The 23752-nt window shown below is 31.6% G+C and overlaps 1 protein-coding gene across 2 annotated transcripts in view; it reads right to left on the reverse strand.

The window, feature by feature from the left end:
• The window catches only part of Nt5c (5' nucleotidase C), a 111453-nt gene that overhangs the window by 45827 nt on the left and 41874 nt on the right, over positions 1-23752 (reverse strand). Inside the window, exon 4 of one of the 2 annotated variants that reach the window (XM_075363048.1) lies at positions 22174-22221. The exons of the other annotated variant lie outside the window; for it this stretch is intronic. Within the exon in view, the coding sequence (XP_075219163.1) occupies positions 22174-22221 (48 nt within the window). The remainder of the gene's footprint in view (positions 1-22173; positions 22222-23752) is intronic. 2 annotated transcript variants of the gene reach the window in all.

Raw genomic sequence — 23752 nt, forward strand, 5'->3', positions numbered from 1 at the left:
CTGTCCTGGTCCTACTCAAAAAAATTCTATATTTTTTTGTTTTGCTGTATTAAGAATAATGTTTATTAGGTACAGAAAGAATAATAGAATTTTCTGTCTATCTGTCTGTCTTACTTCAATAAAAAAAAAGTTTTTAAACAATTTTTATTTACTTTTAATTGGCTGTATTTACATAAATTTCTCAGAATTAAATTCCCTAAAAGTTTTTTTTACTAAATCTTCCACATTTATTGGTCATTTAACTAAGCTATTAGCACTGCAGACCTAAAAAGAAACTTGTTTTTTGATACCAAATTTTGTATTTTACATTGAATATCTTAAAAACTGCAAAAACTACAGTTCTGGGACCTGTTTTATCCTATTTCCCAGGAGTATAAGTTACCTTATACTCCTTAATTTAGGTTCCAAATATTACAGTTGGGATTCGTTTTAATAGAAGAGCTGAAATCTGGGAAAAATCTTTCGCTAGTCAACTTGAAAAGAAAGCGTTTCCAGATCTATGTTTAAATGAACTTTCTTCATTATTTTCAATAGTAGAACAAGACCAGAAAGTTTGTTTCTTTGTGGGATAACCTGTGGGTATATGTACATATTATACAACTTACAAACTATGACTGACAGTGTTTTGACAGTAGACAATTTTTTCATAACACTAGGGATTTCTATGAAAGTCAATAACATGGTCCTATCATTGAGACTTCGTATATAGACAGTAATAATACAAATCCACATTGTAGCTTGCTGTACCTTAGTGCTGTTTGTTTTGCTATGTTTTGTACTTACTTGCAACCTTTCAATTTTTGCATACGTGGACTGCTCCCAGAGTTATAGTTAATATTGAATTTGAAATGTTGGAACTCTAATGATGCGAGTGCAGTGGTACAGTACACTTGTCATCAATTGAATAAATAATAATTCTTCCTGTTTATTGATATTTTGAGAACATAGTTATTGTGCCAAGAGATCTGATGGGAGTAATTTGTAAGAGGAACTATTTCATCTATCTGTAAATTATAATGAACATTTACAGCTGTAGAATAATACTAGCAATGTTATTTTTCTGATTTGTAAACATGGTTTCATCTATTTCCACTATGAAAATGTAGACAAAATTCTGGAGTTAGAGGTTGCTAGAGTAATACAATGGCCACTTCCTCCTCAGTGGATAGCAAATCCCAAACTTTCATTTTAGAAAATATTCACTCAAAAATACGGACAAAGAAGTAGATTAAATTCTGCTACAACAGTAATGCATAATAGATTAAATTAAACATAGCTTAATTATTTGATATCATTGTAAGTGATGTCAATCAGTAACAGTAAAATCATGAAAGTAAAGCAATTAAATGAAATCCTGCAATGCTGTTTTATGCAGTACAAAACTTTAATACCTGTAGTATCTGAACTGTCAGTTAAATGTTATATTGATAAACAGAATACACCAAAATAACATTAACAGCTAAGTCAGCAAGGTATTTGGCCAAGGATGTTAAGGCTGCGCATTTGAATCCACCAGCCACTGCATAAAATTTGGAAAAGTTAACAGAGTAATTCTCTGTTAATTCACGAGTATCAGCATTATAATATCAGTAATTATTTAAAATATTACAAATAATACTAATATTTTTACAAGCAATCTTTAGAATAAATATAAAATCACATTTAACCTAACACAGTTACATTTAACTGTATTGTTAAATTCCTAAACACGAGATTCAACTACAAAAATTAAATCAGAATAATCCATATATTACCAATAGACTCTAACTAAATTATTAACAAATAGAAACATTTATTACCGTTTGATAAATTAAACACAATAATTAACCGTACAAATATATTAAATGTTAACAGTAATAAACACTAGCAGCCTTACAATAATAACTTTAATTACAATGTATTAGAAACTTCTAAACATGATAAATTCGCAAAATGAAAATGAAGACAGCTGATTACCATCCCAAACAGTACCAGTTTTATAAGTATTTTTTATTTTATTGGTAATGTATTGTGATCTATTTATTGCTATTAACCCAGACACTGAATGTTAAGTGAATTAGCAATAACTATTTTCTTATCCATAAAGAAACACTGAAAAGGAATTATACTGCTTACAAGGTGAATGAATGAAATACTTTTGATAGATAATTATGAATTTTATCTTACCCAACCTTATTTTTCTCACTTACTAGTTCATAAGCATTCTACGAATAATTCATCTCTTCAAACAATAAAAAGCACAAAATATACAATACAAAATCAGTAAATTGTCACCCAATAATTCATCATTTTGTAATCTACTACCTCAAAAAATATGTTAATATATGTAAAAATGAGCTTGTTATAGGTAATATGAATGGAATTACATCAGTGAGCAAAATATTATCTTAAAACATTATAATTCAGATGTAATAGGCGAGGCATTCATTAACTGACTGTCAATTAGTGCTTGTCAAACCTTTTTATAACTAAAGTTGTCCTATGTCAGAACTAAAGGGCTACAGTCCAATGTTGCTTATGTATAACACACAATGTATTAGATTAAAATGCCTTTAATTTTGTTACGTAAAGTTTAATATGATATTGTTTACAGTGTTTTTCAGAGTACAAATAAGAGTTTTATTTATTCTATGACTTAGTTTGGGTCGTCATTTTGATAGTTATTTCTAGTTGTGTGATTAGTTTTTTGAACATTTTCTAACAGCTATAAAATAATCATCTAATTAAAAATTGATTAATGAAAAAATATAAAATTTCCCAGTTTCTAAAGAAGACTGAAAAATTAAACTTACTAGTTTATAAACTTATAAAATCCCTTGATATCTAGAATGATAAAAAAATTGCTTAATTAGAAACATGACAAACATTTAGATGTCACAAAATAAAAACTTTATAGGTGATTAGATCAAAAGGGGTTAAACGGAACCCAGTAAAAACCCAATCAAAGCATGTGCATTTGCAGTTTTTCAATAAGAGAACTAAGCTCTTCCTTTAGATAGAGCAATGTTTGTATAAAAACATTACAAATGAACATTATATTATATGGTATTCAAAAATTAAGGGCATCGGTATGAATATTTCTAAACAATGTCAGTAAATAACTATTTATGGTTATGGTGTTGAAAACGTGAAACAAATTTGGTAATAGGGAATTTCATAGAGAATATGGAAAAAACAAAAATAATTAAAATTTAATCACGATAATAGAATATATGATAGTTCTTATGTTGACCTAACTATCTTTGGGTATGATAATTTTTTTGGGTATGATCTTTGGGTATGTAATTTGAGTAATGAATTCTATAACATTAAGATAACCAAAGCTGACAAACCATGATATATGTAACTATAAGAAGAATAATAATGATAAGAAATTCCCATTAAAGAAGCAGTTTACATATACTATAAAGGATATGTTACATACTTCAGTAATATCAAAACAGAAAGAAGTCAACATCTATAAACTTACTGTTTAAAAAAAAACCAATATTTAATCTAGTAATTAAAAAATATTGAGAAAAATTTGTGAACTTATTTAAAAACAAAAGATTTATAATACAAAAATTTAATAAAGTTCAGTAAAAATTTATTAACTGTAATGAAAAATGATTACTCTAATAGGTCAATTTCAAAATTACTTTTTGCGCTTTAATTTTACTTTACAATTTGTTATTCCTTCAGCTCAAAATAAGAAATAATCAAATTTCTACAGTACATAAAAACAATAAAAGCAAAGCAAAGATGTAGAGTGATTCACAAAGCATATTATTAAGGTATAAATGAAAGGTAGTACAACACAAGTGTCATGCATTTAAAAATATTATATACAATATGTAAAATAAGACACATAAAAGAAGAAAGAGTCACCTCCAAATGCAAGAAGCATACTTTCATTGCAGACAGCATTGCATTCCAACATTGCCACAATATACCATCTAAAAAAATAACCAAAATCAAACAAACTTTTGTATAAAAAAATGCATTCCATTTAAAAATAGGTAAATTTATATTGAACAGGATTATTTGCTTAAATATATATTTAAAGAGCAAAGTTTTTTAAGAAGCAAGACAAATAAAATGTTTAAACTGCCATTTTATCAAGAGATTATGTTATTCTTATGAGATTTTGTCGACTGTAATTACAGCACTACACATGCAGCCAGTGTAAGTTATATAACAATGTTACATATTTTCAAGTATTAAACATAAAAATATTTGGATTTAACCTGCTATAAGCATGTCAAGCAGAAATATCTACTATTATGAAACTAAGAAAAAACTTATTTTGCTGTAATTCATGTTGAAAATGTGTAGAAAAAATTAATAACGTGTGTTTCAAAATATTTATCCATTGGATTTGCATAATACCATTAGTCTACTTCATGTCTAAACTCACAATCAGTACTACATCAGTCATCATCTTAAATGAGATCAAAGTACTACATATGAACACATACAAAACTAGGTAATTTTCAATAAATTTAGTAAAGTAAATTTTTTAAAGCAACATCAGTTCATAATATTTTGAAGAGGATGATGGAAAAGCTTCCTAATTATAATTTTATGTTCAAGAAACTGCACTATATTGCTGACAAAGGAATTTAAAGAAGTATAGTCTTTCCTTCAACTTTTTTGAGATAAAAATTTTACCAGTAAGTGTTTCGGATTGATAATTTGAGGAGAATGAAACCAAGAATATTAAACTCTTAATACATGAAATAACAAAAGAAATGGTAGAAAAACTACGAACAATAATTTGTTTACATTCTAACAATATTTATTGTGTAATTATAGATAGCCAGAAAAGATATTTGCAGTAGTTTTAAAAAAATGCTCTACCATCTAAATTTTTTATCTGCCACCATGTTTTTTGTCGCAATAATTTGATTATCGATTCTATTGATGTGGTCAGTCCTGCTTCTTTGAACAGTAAGTCACTAAAACTTCCAACTCAACCCCAAATCAGTGTTGGCTAAATGCTCTCTTAATCTTAATTTCTTTCTCAATTTTTCAACATTTTCACTGAACTTTTTTATAGGATGAAAAATTTTTACAGGGATAAAAAGACTTTCCTTAACTATTTTGGCAAGGATAATTAGTCATTGTTACTAATAATCAGTTACCCAAACTGATAACACTCAAAAGTGTAGTATTAGTGGACACTATTATATTTATTTCATCAAAAATTTTACTTATGTCCCATTAATTAATTAATCTATTTCCTTTTGCAACTCATAGAATGAAGCAAATTTCCATAAGTCTATTCTAATTTGAAGAAATTTAAAGAAAATCCGAGTTTGAATTTTTGTGTTACGATAACTACAATACAATAATGTTATTACAATAAACGATTAAGGGTTTTCATTACTGTAAGTACATTATATTAATGAAAAATCTTTAATATTATAATTAAACTTTAATTAAATAAAACTGAAACTTAAATAGACAATTCTAAGCGTATGCTACAATGGGTAGAAGAAACAGTTCTACCCTAATCAGAAATATTCTTTTAAGAACCTGTAAAATGTTTGTGCACAGGTTCTCCTTTTCCTTTTAATGCAGTAGTCCAAAAGTCAAAATAATTCTGAATCACTTTATGCCACTCTTTATGAGACCATAAAGAGGTCTCTTTATGAGACCAATAACCTAATTTGTTGTTTCAACATTATTATACCCCCACTATCTATCTATATTTGGTTTGTATTAACAAAAAAATTGTATGTACTTTAAACCTTTTCCTTGCAGCTAACTATTGTGGATGGAGAGGGTATAAGAATCTTCAAAGATAGCGAAAATACTATACATACAGATCAATTACTGCCAACAATCTCCCAAGATTGGTTGTACAACACCAGTATGTAATAACAGATCGTTTCCACCTTTGCAATCTTTAGGTTCATTTAGTAATATTAATGCAACAATACTGAACGCTCCCTGATCATACACAGACAATAATAATAATGAATATATTGATAGAATTAACAATACTCTATTGATAGTATTTACAGTACTCTCAATACTCTTATCTCTTAATATCTTTACAATACTCTATATCTTAAGTTAGGGCTACCTTAACTAATGATGGTAATAATTTTGTAAAAACCTCATTTCAAACTTCATCAACTCATCATTCATTTGCTTTAAAGAAGAGAAAAATATCTCCTGCTTACTCCTACAACTAACGCACTGTCTCATGTTATTTCAAATTTCCTAAACAATAATAAATAAATAATAATGCCACTTTTAGCCATAATCAATTTCTACCTCATTTCTTATTGATTCTTCACAGTAATACTAGTGTAGTCTTCATCACTGGAATACAAGTGCAGTCTTCATTCATAAAGACCAATTTGAATTCATTTTAAACTATCTACCTACCTAACTACCTCTTCTCTGCAAAATCCATCTGACTCCACAACATAGGTTTTTCCTATACAACTTCATAATTTATTGTTCGGATACTTTGATGCCATAGCTATCACAATCATTTCTTGTTTACATCAACATCTACTACCTCTTGATCAACATTACATGCCATTACTGTACAGCTCTGTTTTTCTTTTTCAATTACATTAGCATCAGCTTGTTGCCCTTCTCATTTTTTTCTCTGCCTTCTCAAATTTTTAACACTGTTTTTTCTCCCTTTTAATTCTAAATTTGTAAAAGAAGATTTCAATGCTAATCATTTCAATTGGGTTCTCAATTAAATAATCCTATGGATGAGTTTATTTAATTCAGCGAATTTTAATAATGATGCTTTTATTTCTCTTCCTATGCCAACACTTTAACTTCTATTGAACTCATTGATGAATCATCCTCACATCAAACTTGATTACTGCTCATTCTTTCTTCTGCATCCATTCATGTTCCTCTAAAGTCATCTTTAACTAAAAATGAGACTGAATTGACTGAAATGCCTTCACAAGTAACATTTATAATAGCATTACTTTAAACCTTCTTTAAAATCACTTGCTGATATAGATGCTGCAGGTGAACATTTTACCATGTCTATTCAACAAACAACCTGCTCTGCTTGGTTGCAACTTCTAAAATTTCTTCAGGCTGCTCAGTTGTGAAAGGAGGAAGGCATGTAAGACATGACAATTATTGAGATAAACTGCTAATAAAACCAAGTGCAAAAGACATCAAATTAAAAATTTTAAAACTCATATCAATATTCTCCTTAAGAACTAATGACAAGTCCCTAGGATGAAAAAAAAAACCTGCCTAAATATCATTCTACTTCTTGCACTTTTTACTGTGTGGAAGCTTTGTGGGTGGTTTCAGATTCATATAAAGCTTCTGAATTTGCCTTACACCTTTCTAAAGTTTACTGCCCCCCATCATGATATTCTTACGCCTATTAGTCTCCCAGATGTAATCCCTATTGCTTTTATTATTACTAATAATCAGTTAATTACTGATTATTTATTCATGTGCTAAATACCATCTTACCTTTACAAAGTTATTTTTATCTTTACTTTATCTTTAGAAGTCCGGATCCATATTTTACATATTCCAAAAAAAGGTTTGGAGAATACATCTCATTGCAACAGATTCTACAAAAGCTTCCAAAAAAAGCATTATTCTGCTAACATTACATATTTAATGCTATCCTTTATGAGACCAAAATACCAATTTAATGGAATTTCTCAGTTATAAAAAACGATTCTTAAGCCTGAAAAGCCACCTTTAATAACCCTTCTTCATGCCTGGAGCCGTCATGATCCCATTTTCCGGGGGTCATCTGTGGAACGCAGACGGAGGCCCGGCAAGAAATGGTGGTCCTCTGACCTAAGTGTGCTGCGTGCAAGAGTGATATCCGCGCGGATAAGGTACCAGCGCTGCCCCCTTTCTTTTCTTTTTCTTTCTTATTCCTGTTTAGCCTCCGGTAACTACCGTTTAGATAATTCTTCAGAGGATGAATGAAGATGATATGTATGAGTGTAAATGAAGTGTAGTCTTGTACATTCTCAGTTCGACCATTCCTGAGATGTGTGGTTAATTGAAACCCAACCACCAAAGAACACCGGTATCCACGATCTAGTATTCAAATCCGTGTAAAATTAACTGGCTTTACTAGGACTTGAACGCTGGAACTCTCGACTTCCAAATCGGCTGATTTGGGAAGACGCGTTCACCCCTAGACCAACCCGTTGGTCAGCAGCGCTGCCCCCTAACGGGGACCATCGTCAACCACGTGCGCGCTGAGCATCTACGGATCTACCGGCGTGCCCGTAACGAATATGTTCACGCCATCAAAGAAGGCAAACTCAAGTTTTGGAAAGCCTCCATGCGCGAGTTGCAGCGCGATCCTTGGCAGCTCGCAAAGACGTGTTACAGGCCGAAGCCATTGCACGTGTTGTCCAGTGTACGGTGCGGGTTAGGTGGTCGTGACCACTCTGTAACATCTGTGGCGACTTACCAGGCGTTCCTGGATACTCTCCAGATGCTTCGGAGGGTGAAGCGGAAATCGACGATTGACCAACTTGACCCGGATATTTTTCACAATCTATTGCCTGTCATAAGAGTGCCGCTTGGCAGACTTTTCACGGTATGCCTAAGCTGGGACTGCTTTCCGGATTGCTGGAAGGTGGCTTTGGTGAGGGTACTCCTGAAACCTGGAAAGGATCCTGGTGAGGTCGGCAGTTATCGACCCATCAGCCTCTTGCCGGTTCTCGGCAAGTTGCTTGAAAGGCTGGTTGTGGAACAGCTCGAGGGAAACATCGATATAAGCTGTTTTCTAAATCGAGGCCAATATGGTTTCATGAAAGGGGTTGGCACCGAAATTGCATCTTAAATGCTCTTGCCGAGGTGGAAAGCGCCAACTGCAAATATGTTTTGGCTATTTTTATTGATATAGAGGCAGCATTTCCTTCCTTGTGTTGGAATTCTGTCCTCTATGCTTTGGAACGCCGCAATGTCACCGAGGCCCTGCAGGCCGTGGTAAGAGACTACTTGTCTAACCGTACGGCTCTGTTTAAGGATGCGCACCTAGTTGTGGAAAAGTCCGTCACCAGGGGAAGCCTGCAGGGTTCCGTTCTCGGTCCCGTGCTGTGGAACCTAGTGGTTTGACGGATTTCTGGGGTTGACATTCCCAGAAGGAGTCATGGCCCAGGCTTTCGCCGATGACTGTCTCCTTTTGGTTCGTGGTAATTCACGACCGCAGCTAGAAAGTAGGGCGTAGGCGGCTTTGTCAACCGCCGAGGGCTGGATGGACATTCAAAATTTAAACATTTCTGTGCACAAGACGAAGTTCATGCTTCTGAAGGGTGCAGACAAATTATCATGCAGTCGAAGCCCCCGTATTAAATATAAAGGCTGTGTAATCAGCCGAGTAAGGGTTCATAAGTACCTAGGTGTTTTGTTTGATAAGTTGCTTTTTAGTAACCATATTAAGCAAGTTGCGGCGGACGCTGTCTCTGTCATGCACAAGCTTAGGAGGATTGGTCGGAAGGATTACGGGCTGTCGGGCCGCCAAATGTACTTGGTGTACCGAGGCGTTTTCGAAAGTATGATCGCATACGCGGCGCCAGTTTGGGCGCATAGGTTGGAAAGAAATAGAGCACAGCTTCAAAATTTAAGGAGAGCCCAGCGCAGAGCCATGATAGTATGCAATGGTGTATTTAAAACAACCTCCTACGAGGATACTACCATATTGGGAAAGGCTCTCCCAATCGATTTAGTGGTGAAAGTTCGAGCAGTCATGTGGAAGTTGCGAAGAGGTCGGGAGGCCGAGGCATTTGGGGTGCGGATTCGAACCGGAGCGGAACGGTGATCACAATACACCGGAACAAAAATTCGTACAGTTGCCCATCTCCCGTCTGCGGAAGAGGCTATGGAGCCTCGCGATGGAGATATGGCAGCTTGAATGGCACACCACGGCTAAGGGAAGATCCTTGTACAGTTTTATACAGGATCTGGGGGGATGGAATGCATCGAGTTCGTTTTTAAGGGCGTCGGGTGCCCGGGTGCTCACCAACCATGTGAATCTGAACCAATATCTGTTTCGGTTTCACCTAGTGGCTGATGAGTTGTGTGTCTGCGGGGTGGTCCAGTCGAACGTGCATATGTTGTTCGACTGCCCCGCTCTTGTGGGGGCCAGAGATCGAGCCACCCTGGAACTTAGAGGTCAGGGGGAAACTTGGCCGCTCACAAACGGCGAGTCAGTGTGGCGAGAGCCGCATTGTCGGACCGTGTGGAAGTTCCTCGATGAGGTTGCTATGTTCAACCGTCATCGTTAACTTTAAGGGTTGTATAATGTAATAATGACTCCTAAAGCTCTGCTGTAGGAATCCTTTCTTGAAACAACGACTGGCTGACAGCGACCGAGGCGTGACGGCCTAAATTGCCGTCTTTTATTATATTAACTATGATAGTTTTAAATTTGTAACAAGGGATGCGCCTCCCCGATCTAGTTTTAATGTTGACAAGTGAGCGGTTGGGACACTTAAACGGGTGCTGCACGGCAGCCTGCTTAATCCGCTCACGCAGTTAGATAGCTCATTAGGAGCATTTAGGAACGAGGTCGCAATACCGTTTCAGAGGCACAGTAGCCGTTTCTTGGCACGGACATTTGGTCTATGCTCTAGGGCGACCGAATGGGGTAGTGGTGGTGGTGGGAGAAATGCCAGCTAACCAAAAAACCCTTCTTCATACCTGTAAGCCTCCTCCTCTAGGCTTCAAAATTTTTTAATAAGTTTTTCTTCAAACTTTTTGCATAAATTCATAACAAAGATATTCTCACAAACCACCAACTTGGCTTCTGTTCTGAGTATTCCACTGATCACCAACATTATTATGTTGATTTTCTTGTCACTACTCTGAAAAGAAATACTACTCCTGCCAGAATTTTTCTAGACATTATTTAGGCCTTTGATAGGATTGAGGATAAATGGCCTTTTTTACAAGTTCAAATTTTTACAATCTGCTTATTACCTAATTTTGCAATCATTCCTTCTCAGTGTCCCAAGGTGCTGCCCAGCCTGAAGCCTTTCTTATCCTGGCAGATGTTTCTCAAGAATCTATCCTAGCACCCCTTCTAAACAATATATTCACTTCTAACATTCAAGATGATTTTGAAAATACTTCTAGCTTCTTATGCTGATGACACTGTAGTATTCTCTTGTTCCAAAAAGCCAAATGATGTTTCATTAAATCCCCATGTCCATGTTTCCAAACTCAAAGAATGTTTACTGATGGCATATAAAAATAAATCCTACTAAAAGGACACATATCACTCTTTACATAAGCAGACTTGTCCTCTAGTATTCTACGTATGACCCAGAAATTCCATTACTGATGAAGTTTGTTACCTTCATTACACATTGAGATACATGTATGAACATGTTGACATAAAATTTAAAACGCTAGAAAATAGAAGGAGACAGCTATGTATTCATGTGTTGGCTATATGCTATCAGTATATTTACAGAAATAAAATTTGGAAATAAGTAATAAATATGTTTGAAAACCACTGAATATTTCTAATAAGTATAGTAAATATTATATACAACAAAGTGATTAGGCCAATTTTATAATCAATAACATAAAGAATTACAATCAACTAACCGTAAAAAAGTGAACAATTTTTATTTCATACTGACATTACATAATAACGATCCCAAGGAAAACATTCCATATCAACCAAAATTACTATCATTTATTAAATTAATAAAACTTTTTTTATTTTATTTCAGTGCAACCAAATATTGCACTGACCAACGAATTAAACTATTGTATTAACTAGACCAACGAATTAAATCATTGTTTTTAAGAACAGTATAAAAATTTAGTTTTTTGCAACATATATTTGAGAAATGTATAGAAGTTAAGTTTACAAAAAAAATAATAGTCTTAACTTTCAGAGGAAAAATAAAATAGATATAAAAAGCTGAAGAGAAAAACCTATTGCAATTTGTAACAAATGGCCAATCTGTCCATTTATACTTTGTCAAGATTTAACTGGAAACATCTTTCTTTTTCATTTTTATATCTTAAGCAATTAAAAAACTTATCTGTAAATCTTATAAGACATTTTATTCATCATTTTAAGAAAATAAGAGGAGAAGAGTATACTTATAAAAGTCAATTGGGATCAGTGTGTAGTCAACCTTTGGTAAGTATAACTACGATAAAAAAAAGATTTTGTTTGAATACACTATCAAACAGTTACTAAACATCGAATGAAAAAATATTAAAAATATATATATAAAATCTTAAAGCATCCTTCCAGTTTAGAGGCTTATTTCTTTCTGATGTGTGTAAGGGTTTGGTGACACACTTTTCTTCCCCTCATTTAACCCTTTTGATATTCTTTCAAGATATCATAATACATTAAATTAAAAAAATGAAGCCACATTGTGAAGAAACTGTTTATCATATACCCCCATAAAATCCAACTAATTGGGTCCAGAAGGGGATCATCACCAGGTTTGTAAAAATCTAAATTCCAGTAAACGCCTGTACCTAGACTCACCCTTATTAACATGTGGAAAAATTCTAGACTTGGCATTTTTTAATAAAATATATGTAATAAGGGATACATGTACATAAATAACATAAAATTATATTTGGGCATAAGTTTGTTATTACTTAAAAAATACCAGAAATTAAAACTTTTTTTTAATTCAATTACCCTACTGGATTGGCTATTCTGAATTTAAAATGTTTAACATTAAAGTTATATGTAGCGATCCCAAAAACCGATATATAAAAGTTCAGTTCAGAATTTCTGAACTGCAAATTTTTCAGATAATGTACTTGTTGTTATTGCACTTAATGAGGTTAAACAATTTTTCTCATTTTCCAAATTACAGAACTGTAACCAGAGTGAATATTAATTAAAAAGTTATGTTTTATAATTTCTTTTATTTTGTTATTACTATGAACTAACTATTCAATGTGTCAAATTTTTGAAACTCCAAATGCATTTGCATGCACGCGCGCACACACACACATGCAACACTAAAAGCTATATATGGAACAACTTCAGAGTAAGTCAAGAATAGAAAACTAAATCTAACTAAAAGCAAATATTGTGTTAAAAGAACAGGAAGGAGATAGTGTATACTAGCATATGCAGACCTACAATGGCCAGAATGGATAAATAGATTTCCTTATAGAACATAGCCAAACGCAAATGAATAAGCATTGAAAATAAAACTATTTTCAACACTTTTTTCCAGAAAGTGTTTAGTTTTAAGCTCAATTATTAATTTTTTTTTTTTTTAAATGTAAAAAGGTATTCACCAACATGCATATTATATATGCAAGTGCTACCTATATTAATCTTCCTTATGTAATCTTCATTTCATAACATAATAATAATATATTCACTGCAAAACAAAAAGAATAAATCAACTAAACATCATCAACACAACTAGAAGTACATTTGTTAGGCTAAGATCTAACAGTAAATTGGCAGGATGGCATTCATTAACTTTTAACCCAAACTTTAAAATAAAAACTTCATTGATAACATATGTCATAATTTCATGCTTGTAAAAGTATAAATCTGCCGATCTCCGTGGTAGAGTCTCAGTCTTTTATCTGCACATCCCAGTTTCAAATTCCAGTTAAGCATGACATTTTTCATACGCTATAAATTTCCATTTGTAAATTCCTACCCCCCTTATAAGGTTCTTTATAAACTTCTGTGGTGAATAAATTCACTACTTCTGAGTAGATTAATAATAAAGTTAGGATTAAAAAAGTTATAGACTAAGAACAGAATAGAAATATTTTAAACATTCTGTAAATTAATTGTTAAAAAGCTACAGAAAAAGTAAATAAAACAATGATGAAAAATGGAGAATAAAAAAAATCAAATGACTTCTGATAGGAATTGCTACATTTTAGTACAATGGGAATGGCTACATAGACTACAAATATTTTTGAATAATTATATTACAAAACAATCGATTTGAAAACTAAAATATTCAAAAACATTCTCCAAGAAAAAAAAATCATTTGGTAAAAACTCCATTCACATTGATCTATCCACCAGAATTACAATAAAACATGCAAAAGGACAAACTAACAAAATTTGTATGCCCGCTATGGTGACCACCACAAGTAATAACTAAATAAACTAGGAGGAAAAACAGGCATAAATTAAGTCAGAAGATACATCATACTGAAGCATTTACTTCAATTTAGTATAACTGTCATAGGTACTATAAAACAATTTATAAGTTGTTCAGTTACATCATTACTTTCTAATATCTTTCCCCAATGATAAAAATGTTCCATGAGATGCTTAAATACCAACCAAGCTACTAAATTAAAATATTTACAGTTACTTAATATTATATGTGAGTGTGTGTGAACTGCACTTTTCATGCAATAATCCTCTATATATATATATATATATATATATATATATATATATATATATAAATGAACGTTTGTCCCATATGCATTACTATATCATTTATTCTATTGCGATGAAACTTTGTTGAGTTATGTGAACGCCTGTGAAGGTTTCTGAATTAGTTTGGACCTGCTAAGTGGCACTGCGGTAGAGATATTTTGAAAAATTGTATTTTTGGTCCAATTTGGCTCATATTCAGCAGATATATTAGTTACATGAAAAGAAAATGTTTTGCAAAACTATACCTGCTAGGTGGCACTGGTGTCAAGATATTTACAAAACAAACAAATATACAGGCAGACCTTCTTCTTCTATATATGTGTAAAAGGCAATATCTTATTTAAGTTAATAAAATAGAATTTAAATAAAATTAATAAATGTAATTATAGTAAATCTATTTGTTGTTTTTAAATATTTTTAAAAATACATTTGATAATAGTTGACCCAAAAAGCATGCAACCCAGAATTAAAAAATGAACCTCTTAGAAGCAGCCTGGGAAATTACCATTATTAATTTTATGATACTTTAACAACCATATTACACCAGTGTTATTCGAGAACTTTAGTTTACAACTAAACTGATTAAATATTGCGATTTCAATAATTTATTAAAAGAAGACGTAAATAATAATGTTTATATCAGTGATGAAGTTTGATTCTTTTAAAGTAACTTACGTAATTACTGCACAGAGGGAGTGTAAAGCTACACATTTACAAGAATCTTCTTTACATAATAAAAACTTCATGTTTGAAATGGTATGTCATTTCTCCAAAGAAAACTGTTGAATTAATTTTTTTAACAACACTGCAAATAAGGATGTTTATTAAGAAATAAATAAATTTATTGGCCTTTTGGAGTCTGATCTTGATGGTAGGTATTGTTATCCACAATACGGTAATGCCACATCATATTCACCAGCTGAAACCATGATTCTCATTATTAAGATGACTTCCTTTATCTACCAACAGACTGTGACAGTAGCAGAACAGTTCATTTGATATCAGTGACAGAGATTGTAAACATATTTCTTTATAATTTCAATATTTTACTGCATGTTTTAAATTAATTATACATAAAAAAATTTAAATTGAAATAGATCTCTGCAAAGGCAGTGAACACCAAAGAAAAAAAGTAGCAAGTGTAATTTACTTAAATATTTATACATACAAAGAGAAAATTAACAAAATACGTATGGTGATCATCATCACAAGTAATAACTAAATAAACTGGGGGATAAACAGGCATAAATTCATCCAGATATAGTTCATACTGGAGCATTTATTCTTTTAATTTATTCATAAGAACTTGATTCATAGTCATATATAAATATAGGAGAGGACATTTTCTCAATACTGAGATGCATGTTGTCTGCTTTAATAATAAGATGAAAGTTTATTCATTTATAATATGAGTATTAGCATCAAATCTCTGACAATATTTGTTAGCATCAATTATCAGCTATTTATAATATTGAATAAAGAAAATTAAAAAGAGCAATGATTTAAAATTCAAAAAAGAAAGCTTACTACAGAATTTTTTTCCAATTTCACAACAGTTTTTGTATTAAGCATATAATATAATATCATACTTCCCAAGAATACTTATCTGGAGTTCTAATCTGATGAATCAAATATATCAATGAAAGAGTAACAACAGATATAAAGCAAATGCAGTAAGTGGAAAAAATTAATTTTAATGAATTTTAATAATTTCATTTTTGTGGTGATATGTGTATATACAAGGGAAAGTCAAAACTAAAGACATATTTTTATTTCCTTACCATTCGTATATCTTACCACTGACTTTTCTTCAGTGATGATATCATCAGTTATTGGAAAAGTACTGTTTTATTGTTAGCTGTTTGTGGCTAAAATTGAATTTAAAATTTGAAATTTAAATTGTAAATTTGAATTTTGAAATTTAAAATTTGTTGTGTTTAAAATAATTATTCCTCTGCCTGATTGCATCAAAGAAGAAATTCAAATACAGTGTTACATTTTCTTAATTCAGAAGGGATGAAAGCAGCAAATTATTTATAAAATTTAGCAGCAAAATGGAGAAAGTAGTTTGAATTGAAGCAAAATCAACAAATGGATTGATAACTTTAAAAAAAGGTAGCATTCTCTATGAGAAGGTATGATTTTACTTCATGATAATTACTCAACTTCATCTAGCCAACAAAATAAACCTTTGACTTCAAGATCTTGGTTTTGAATAACTTGACCACTCACTGAATAATCCTCACCTGACTTCGTGAATTTTATCTTTATAGTCCACTGAAAGGACAGCTGCGAGAGAATACTTTTCATTCCTACGAAGAGGTTGTTACAGTACAAAACTGGCTACGATACCACACTGAAAAATGTCTTCAGTAAGGAATTTAAAAGCTTGTTAAGATGGATGAACTACATGTAAGAAGGATGGGATTTATATGAAAAATAAGCGTATTTCATTTATCCAAGTCCAAATGAAAATAGTGTTTTTTTTAATTTCACTTTACTTTTTAAATTACTTCGTATGTGGTAACATATGAGATCATGTGTGGTCATATGTGATTCACTAGATCACAATGATGGCACATGATGGAGTTACAATTTTTTTGTGCTAAGGTGAGATACATTTGTGCATGTACACATAATACATATTCATTTGTTTTCTCTACATATTATTATAACTACAGAAAATTATTCCCTCAAATTTGATCAAAAATTGGAAAAATAAGTGAAAAGAAATTTTTTGCATAGCAACTATGACTTCTATTTTACAACCTTCAATGTCAAGTGCTAGTTGTGATTGAAAAGTTTTTTGACCGGTCTTGCCACTGCTCCATAGGAGGGGGGGGCTAGGTTTGCAAGTGGATGTGGAAGAGGAAGCTTGTTTTATCCTTGAAACATCCTAAATAGATCACTGCGTCATCTATGTTCAGTACAGAGTTGCATCCTGATGAGTGAAGATGTGTTTTTGGTTCTCAGCAGATTACTGATTTCACAACATTGATGAAGTGGAACAATGAGTTTGAAAACTGGGAAATCAGCTTTGGAGACTTATGAATTCAGTTTCATATTTCACTTATCTCAAGTGAATTTAAATTTCTATGTGATTCAGTTAATTTTAACTGAAAATTTGAACAGGTGTTGTCGAGTGTCTGTGAAATTCATTCCAAAATTGTTAACCGGCAAAACCAACACCGATTTAAGTGTCCCATGAATTGATTAATCAGACTAAATTGACCCAGATTTGTTAAATAGTGTAATTACAGGTGAAAATCATGGGTTTCTGGGTATGATCCAGAAACAAAGGCATAATCATTGAAGTGGAATGGTCCAAGTTTGCCACAACCAAAAATAGTGTGACAAAGTCAGTCAAATGTGAAGACAATATTGATGGTTTTCTTCAATTCTATAAGTAATCATGCAACAAAAATTTGCCCTAGGGAGCAGACAGTCAACCAGGAACACTACAAAAGCGTCATTCATCACCTGTGTAAAAATGTGCAGAAGAACTGGATCCTCCACCACAACAATGCAATGGGCTCGTAGTGTGTTGTCAATCATGGAATTTTTGGCCATATTGTGAATTCCTGTGCTTCCACCACCCCCTATTCCACTGATTTAGCTCCTGCCGACTTCTACCTGTTTCCTGAAATTTGCGCTGAAAGGGAATTCAATTTGACTCAATTGAAGGAATCCAGATAAACATGGAGCGGTGTTCTTAACACTCAAAAGAACATTTCCAGGAATGCTTCTAAAAGTGGAAACACAGAGTTGGTGTGTTCAGTAAGAAAGGGGTTTACTTTGAAGATCTATCATAATAGCCTGAAGTACTGCCATTTTGTAACTACAAGCCCATTCTTAAAACTATCCTATCACATCTTTTACAAGTGTGTAAGCAGCTTTCTCAGTGTATAAATATAACACAAAACAGTAGAAACCCAAAATTTCATAATGGAAAATCCATAATTTAAATGAACAAACAAGGTTATATAAAACACAATTGCAAATTACAATACAAAAAAGATGTTTAGTATTCTTATTAGAATACCAATTGTATTTTAACATAAGCAGCACTAAATAGTTTATAAATTCAGGCTCAAAGCAAGAAGCATGAATACTGTTTTAGACATCTCTCAACTATTTAATATTTTCACAAAAACCCCACTTTTAGTTTGACTAATGAGAAAAGATACCAAGAGTTTGAGCTATAACAATCTTATAGCCAAATCTAAAAAAAAAAAAAAAATGAAAAAAAAGAAAATAGACTAAAACAATTTTTAATTTGTTTAAACAGCAAGAATATAATTTTTATACTTTTTTCTCAAGGTCTTTAACTTCTAAAACTGCAAAATATGTCATTAACTTATGTTAAAACATGGACTTTAATCTTTAACCTTAACAACCTCAGGTCGCTTCAGTGATTATTTTGTTAAAATAATTATGTAACATTATGTAACAATGTGTGTTACATAAGAATGGCAATTTCTATTAACTACCAAAACTGAAATTATTTTTTAACAGTAGTAAATAATTTTACGACAGAAATTCAAGAAAATTACTACTCATGAATTTGACAGGACTCATAAATTAAAAGCAAAGCATAAAATTAATAAAAATTAATTTAAAAACTTTCTGTCAACTGCTTGCTACTCTGTCAAGTAGCCTTCTCATGCAGAAGCTACTATCACTACCCGGTGAAAATAATAGGATCTGCTTTTACATATCCACTAACCATATTTTTTAAAAGATTTTATTGGAAATACAGTAAAATAATTTTATGTATCTTGACCATTTTAGTTAAATAGGACTTTTACTAAAACTCTTTATGTTTGTGTTGCACAAATAGGAGTAACAACATATATATTGAGATAAGACATATCTTACCTTAATTTTTCATGAAAGTACTTTTGTAGGATCCTGCACTCTGTACTTTCTTTCATGAAAAATTAAGAATAAAAAGGATAATAAAGGATAAAGAATTAACAGGATATGCTTTACCTCAATATTCTTCTACATTACTTAGTTTATTCATAAATTTAAATATAATTAAACAGTACAGAGGATTAATAGGAACTACTAAAAAAAATTTAACTATATTAAACTATGTGGTCTCTAAAAACAAAATTATTTATTTTTCAAGACAGTTCAATATTACAGTAAGACCACTGATTGTTTGTGTAGTTTTAGGTTTTATATTTTAGTGATACGTAGGCTCCACCTTTTGCTGTGTGTAGTGTATTTGATTAATATACAAACACTCACAACATAAATGAAAATTTAATAGAGCTGTACAATTTTAATAAATAATTTAATTTTACGTACAACCACATACTTGAATTTCTACAATAAAATTTTTTTTTTTTTTCACCATCTTTTATGATGCATAACATCACTTTAATCAGTCCATTATCCAAATCTCTTTGAAGGGACTGTTCTTTGGGCCTTGCAGTTCTCCCAGTACTTTTTCATGCGTTCCGATCTCCGTGCCCTTTCTAGTGTTGAAAGTGTATGTTGCAAGTTTCTTTCTTGTGAGTGAAGCAAGTGATTTTGTCCTTGATTTTTTTCATTAATCTTAACTTCTCTTTGGATTCTGAAGTCTAATTTCCTTCAGATCTTCTCTTATTTCTTTGATCCATCTGCATCTTGCCTTTGTGTATTTCGAGTAGAGATTGTACTATACCAGCTATTTCAAAAGACTCGAATCTTACACCCTCAAAATATGTCCAAAGAATCCTAGTCTCCTCTTATGCATGGTATCAGTGAGGGCTCTAACTCTTAGTACATCACTTTATGAGCAAGATCCACCACTGCCAGTCTCTCATGTTTCTTTTTTTATGCCGGTTCTTCCAATTCTTTGTTTGATTTTCTGGAGTCTGCCAGTCTTTAATTGTTCATGCAGGTGGAAGAGTGTTTCTGCTGCATATATGGCTTCCAGTTTTATAACTGTGTTTTATCTTATTTTTATGTTTATGGATAGATTTTTTTTACTTTTGGTATACTAGGTTAATATTTGTGCTTTAGTTAGTTTGTTGTTCATATTTGGATTGAGGTTTTTTCATTCAGGTTGTTTGTTATTATTTCTAGAGGTATTTAAATTGGATTACTCTTTTGACTTTATTACCGTTTATGTTTACTTTTTTTAATTGTATTGGTTTTTGGGGCATAATTACTGTCTTTTCAAATGATATTTTGAGGCCAGTTTTATTTACAATGTTTTGAAGTTCTAATATCTGTGTTTTAGCTTCGTTGACATCGATTGCTAGCAGTCTCAAGTTATCAGCAAAATAAAGGCAGTCAGTTTTGATTTTATGGCCTATTTTTATTTTTGGAGGGCATTTTTTGAGCCATTTCCTCATTACCATTTCCAGAGCACAGTTGAATAGTAGTGATGAGAGTCCATTGCATTGGCACAGTCGTCTTTTGATCTTAAATGGTTCTGAGAGTTCACCTCTGAATTTTACTTCTGCCTTATTGTTTGTGAGGATCAGTTTTATCAAGTTTATTAATTTTGGATGTAGTCTAAGGTGTCTTAGAATTTTTAGTAGGGATTCTCTGCGGATGAAATCGTATGATTTCTTGAAATGTGCAAATATTATCATCATGTCTCTACTTCTTTTTCTGTTTTAATCCATTGTTAGCTTGAGACTCATGACCTGATCTGGACAGCTCCTCCAGTCTGAAACCTCCCTGGTATTCTCCTATTTCTTTCTCTGTAGGTTGTAGGCTGAGATGTCTTTTTTTAAGGGCCTCTGTTGCCAAAATAATCTCAGAAACAACCTGAAATTTTATGATGGTTAAGATAAAGTTTAAATTTTACATAATTTAACTATTTGTTTTACAGATCTTTTTCTTTTTTCTTTTTTCTGGAACCACTGTAAAGTATTACTTCAGAGGATCAATGAGAATGATATGTATGAATGTAGATGAAGTGTAGTCTTGTACAGTCTCAGTTCGACCGTTCCTGAGATGTATGGTTAATTGAAACCCAACCACTAAAGAACACATCTGTGTTCTTACCTACAATCTAGTATTCAAATTTGTATAAAAGTTCAAATTTGAACCTTAGAACTACAGACTTTGAAATCAGCTGATTTGCAATGATGAGTTCACCACTAGACCAACTCAGTGGATTGTTTTGCCAAAATTATTGAATTCAGAAATTGCATAAAGAAAAAACATACAAAGACTGTACTAATCTTTAAATATGTTTCTTGCTATTTAACAAAGTTATCAACAATACAACAAAAACTCAGGTTACAATATAAAGAACAGATTTCTTGGTTACAAAATTGTAACAGCTCAAACTCTAGAATTTCTTTAATTAGCCACACTATTGTTAAGTAATTCATTTTGAAAATATGATGTACTCATTAATTTCTGGCATCTTTTCTAACAACAATGTGGTGTGGAGTTGGGGTGCATATGTGCTTGTGTAATCATGTATGCATCTTCACACAAGTAAACATAATTAAAAAAAACAAAGACAAAAGAGACTACTATTCAGCATTTTTGTAAACTAACATAACCAATACCAAATTAATTAGATAATAAAATTTATTAAAATGTTAATATTACTTACTGTTATTTAAAATTGAAATAAATTATTTAAAGAAAGTAAATTCAATATTAAACATTTTTATATTATGATTAAATTAATATATTACTAAATAACATATAATGATTTAATTAGTAAAAAATGTGACTCAACATTTAAAGTGAAGTCTAATTCACAAAATTAAATTATAACTATGGCTACTTTCATCTTAAGCACAACTTAATGAAAAGAACTGATTGAAATTACTTACTACATTTAAAAAAATTCTTGAAACTCTAGGGCGAATTGGAAGCTGACCCTACATGAGCAGTAGACAGAATTAAATTATTAATGTTAATACTGAGTAAAAAAAAATTGAAACAAATATTTTACAAAAAATAATGATTTAAAAATTATTAATAATTTTAAAAATAAATATAAATAATGGGAATAAGTAATTAAGATTCCACTAAATTATATCATCACATATAAATTTACAACAGAACAAAAAACAAATTGAAAATTTTTTAACACACGATATCAATGATAATATCTTACCTTGTCAACATAGTTAACTAGCCTACAACTAACTACACTATATGAACATTCTTATGTTCATATGCACTCTTACGTGTCATAAGAGCACTCTTGTATTCTTCTTTATTCACAGTCCTTAATGTTAATGTTGTTAAAATTATTTAGTCGTACAATAATGAGTCTTAAGACAAGGCTGCAAGATCTGATTAAACAGCGGGGTCTATGTAAAACACAACTAACATAAGCTCAAACTTTTATTGATGGATGCAATGAAAATACTCCGTTTAGTACAAAGGGTTTGATACAAAGTATTACCAGATTTTTTAGGAAATATGAATGTATACTTATATAAGACAAAATTAAAATTAGAAGATGAAACATAAAGTGAAATTGTTAAAATCATTTTCAGTAAGAATTAACTAAATGTTGAGAATTACAAGAGATTCCAGTGACAAAGGAAGAAGATTATGAAAAACATTTTTTGAAGACTACATTTAGAGATGAACCTGAATGATTTCTAGTCAGGCTTCTATCAAAGCCAAATATTTTAAGTAAGGAGATTCATTTGATCAACCTGCCACACATTTATAAAACTTGAAAGATGATTTCAAAGAAATCAAGATTTTATCAGGAATAATCAGAATTCGTTATACAAGACACTTGGTCAAATGGAACAAGTAAACTTGCAATTATATAATACAAGGGTTTTACAATTATATAATACAGTATTTTCTTCCAGGCTGTGCTGTAATAAGAGGAAGTAGTAGTACTACCAGCTTGGAGTAATTTTTCAATTGATTTGCAAAAATTATTTCAGATACTTCAGCATATGACACAGTTCAGCAAAACCTTTACTCGAAATGGTTGGATTCAGGACACACCCAGTAGTTTTTACAGAAGATATAGCAAAGATTTATCATCAAATTTAAGTATATCCAGAAGAATGTAAATACTAAAACTTTATGGAGAAAACCCGACCGATTTGATACATTATGAACTTACAACCGCAACATATGGAACCACACTGGTCCTATTTACAGTTATGCAGATGCCCCATTAAATAACTATAAATAGGACATTTGTAGATGTCTACAAAAATTGGCTTAATATAAATATGAAAGGTTTCCACTGGCACCTGAAATCTTGAAGTGAGATTTTTATGTAGACAATTTATTATCAGGCGCCAGTGACATATACAATACTCAATATCCAAGTTGATTGAATAACAGTATTGAAATCTGTTAGTTTTGAACTTAGAAAGTACTCATCAAACTGCTCAGAACACCTAATCTTGTTAAAAACCTATTTCTTTA

This window comes from Lycorma delicatula, chromosome 1 (assembly GCF_047948215.1).
Source record: "Lycorma delicatula isolate Av1 chromosome 1, ASM4794821v1, whole genome shotgun sequence".
Classification (NCBI taxonomy): domain Eukaryota; kingdom Metazoa; phylum Arthropoda; class Insecta; order Hemiptera; family Fulgoridae; genus Lycorma; species Lycorma delicatula.